This window comes from Belonocnema kinseyi, chromosome 2 (assembly GCF_010883055.1).
Source record: "Belonocnema kinseyi isolate 2016_QV_RU_SX_M_011 chromosome 2, B_treatae_v1, whole genome shotgun sequence".
Taxonomy (NCBI): Eukaryota; Metazoa; Arthropoda; class Insecta; order Hymenoptera; family Cynipidae; genus Belonocnema; species Belonocnema kinseyi.
The window spans coordinates 59371218-59373946 of NC_046658.1; the positions used below are offsets into that span (position 1 = coordinate 59371218).

Consider the following 2729-nt stretch of genomic DNA (forward strand, 5'->3'; position numbering starts at 1 on the left):
GCACATGAAAGCGCCAATCTAATGGAATATGGTATCTTCCACCTTTTCGCAAAAATAATTTCCATATTCCGGGCGGAAATCCTGCACACAGAACCTGCTCCCATATTATGCAGAACTGCTCCAGAATTTACCATCTTAAAGAAATCAGTGGTAAAGACGATCAATATCGTACAGTAAATCGTGCTTACATGTTCCACTGCAACTTGACCAGGTAAAATTGGTACGATTGCAAACATATATTTTAATTCGATTAGCTCTGTGTGCTCAAAAAGTAAATCGTAGGGTGGAAGTGAAATTATAAGCGTAAAACTTAAGAATTCATCATTTTTCTTATCAAAGACTCATCAGTTTCCTTGTAAATTAAAAAATTTTCGTTAAAAATTACCTTTTTCTTGTTTGAAAAATTAGCTGTTTTAACTGGAAATGTAATAATAAAATCGTTGCCAGTTCTATTAGGCACACAAATGTCGCCTTCTTTGTCGTTGTCCCTCAACTGAAACTCAATTCTTAATATTATGTATATGTGAATTTGGCATCATTCCTTTCTGCAATTTTTTCAAATTACCCAAATGGAATTCATCGGCATTCAGGAAAACCAACAACAATGCTTTGGAGATTTTCGTGACACACCTAATTTTGACAAGAGGATGCTATCGATACAATCGATACTACGCTAATCGATTGTCAACAGTTCACGTCTTAAAAACACACGTGGTAGATTGTGGTGGTGGAAAACACATGGCGCATTGTTGCGCATGTTTTCTTGTTTACATCAAAAACTCCTTTTAATCTGAAATTTACTGAATAATGCAACGCAATGTCTCGTTTAATAGTGAAGAATTTGCCCAAAAGGGTAAGTGCAGCTTATGATAATCAGAAATATTAATTTTAACATTGAATAAACCGAAAAACCCGTACTTAACCTATAAAACCTAACCTCTCCATTATTTTGGCAGGTTACTGAGGCGAAATTAAAAGAACATTTCGGTAAGGAGGGTACAATTACTGATGTTCAGCTCAAATATACAAAAGATGGTGTATTCCGAAGATTTTGTTTCATTGGATTCAAAACTGAGGAGGAGGCACAAGCTGCTGTGGAACACTTTAATAACACTTTCGTCGACACATCCAAAATTTCTGTAGAATTATGCGCCAAACTAGGTAAAATTACGTCTTACCGCATTTAAATTTGTTTTTAATTATAATAAACAAATTTTAAATGCTCAGTAGTAAGATATACTATTGAAAACACTTGGGAAAGTACTTTATTTTTATGTTTCTAAAAAGTAAGAATATTTTATTTTGTCTTAATAAGCATTTTGTTTTGCACAATTACCTATGTTTATATATTTCAAAATGTGTTTTTGCCTCGGCTTAATTAATAATAAAAACATTTCCAATATATCTTAGGCGATCCTTCAAAGCCGAAATCTTGGAGCAAGTATGCAATAGACAGTTCCGTTCACGAAAAACTTTCAAATTCAAAGTCCGTGAAAACAGAAGAAGAGGGTCCAAATAAAAAGGAAAAGTCAAAGAAAGAAAAGAAAAATAGTGAAATTAAGGAGATTATCAAGAAGGTATTTAACTGTTTCATGCAATCGATTAAAGAAAGTTTTCTAGAACTTAGGGACGGTCCATTTTTCATACAAAAGAACGAATACTCAGCAAAACAGTTAACTTATCGAAAAAAGGAGTTATTAACAAAATATTTTATTTTTTAGCACCAGAAAAGATTAACTTTCAACTAATAATGCAATAGTTAAATAGTTATTTAATATAATTAATTTTCGACAAAATAGTTCAAGTTCAAACCAAAAATTTTGAACAAAAAATGTAATAGTGGATAATTCAACAAAGCAAGATTTTAAATCATAAAGAAAGCAAGATAAGTTTTAAACCAATAAAGATAACGTTTTTACCATAATGGATAAAGTTTTTAATCAATTTGTTTCAAATTTTAAACATATAGCTAAATTTTAGCCCTACAAAGATGTAGCACCAAATAACTGAATTTTTCACTAAAAAATATAAGTTTTCATAAAAAATGGAATCCTTAAATTGACAATTAGAAAATTAATTTAAAAAAATAAAAACATATTTTAGCCAATTGAATTCAACCGTAAAAGACGAATTTTGAACCAATTAGTGCAATCCTCAACCAAAGAGATCAATTTTCAACAAAATACACTCATTTTTTATCAAATAGTTTAATTTTTAAATAAATATTTTCAATTTTTACCGAATAGTTAAATCTTCAACAAATTACGTGAATTTTTAACAGAATAGTTGAATTTTCATCCATAAAAGATCAATTTTCAATTAAAAATATCAAATCTCAACCAGGAATGAAATAGGTGAATTTACAAAGAGAAAAATTAATTCTAAGCCAATAAAATAAGAATTTCAACAGACTGGTTAAATTTTAAATCAAACAGAAATGTTGATTTTTCAACTAAAAATGATGCGCCCAGGGCACGCGACTGCTGGTTCTAGCGCTTCGCGCTTAATAATATATTTATCTCGCGCTCTGCGCTCGGTCTTTGTATATTATTACAGTGTATATTATTAATTTAATTTTCAAAAACTGAATTTGCTCATTTCCGATTTTATTTTTGCGATTTAAACGTAGCAAATACGGTCTACACATCAGCCTCACATTTTTTTAACTTCTAAATTAAATCCCTACATCAGTGACCCACGAAACTTGGATTAATGAGGGTTTGGGAGGC

General features: G+C 30.5%; 1 protein-coding gene across 1 annotated transcript in view; it reads left to right on the forward strand.

Moving 5' to 3' along the window:
• Positions 1-702: 702 nt before the first annotated feature.
• The window catches only part of LOC117168555 (probable RNA-binding protein 19), a 16327-nt gene continuing 14300 nt past the window's right edge, over positions 703-2729 (forward strand). The window contains exons 1-3 of the mRNA XM_033354296.1: positions 703-853; positions 957-1161; positions 1411-1577. Of these exons, the coding sequence (XP_033210187.1) occupies positions 818-853; positions 957-1161; positions 1411-1577 (408 nt within the window). The 5' untranslated portion in view covers positions 703-817. The remainder of the gene's footprint in view (positions 854-956; positions 1162-1410; positions 1578-2729) is intronic.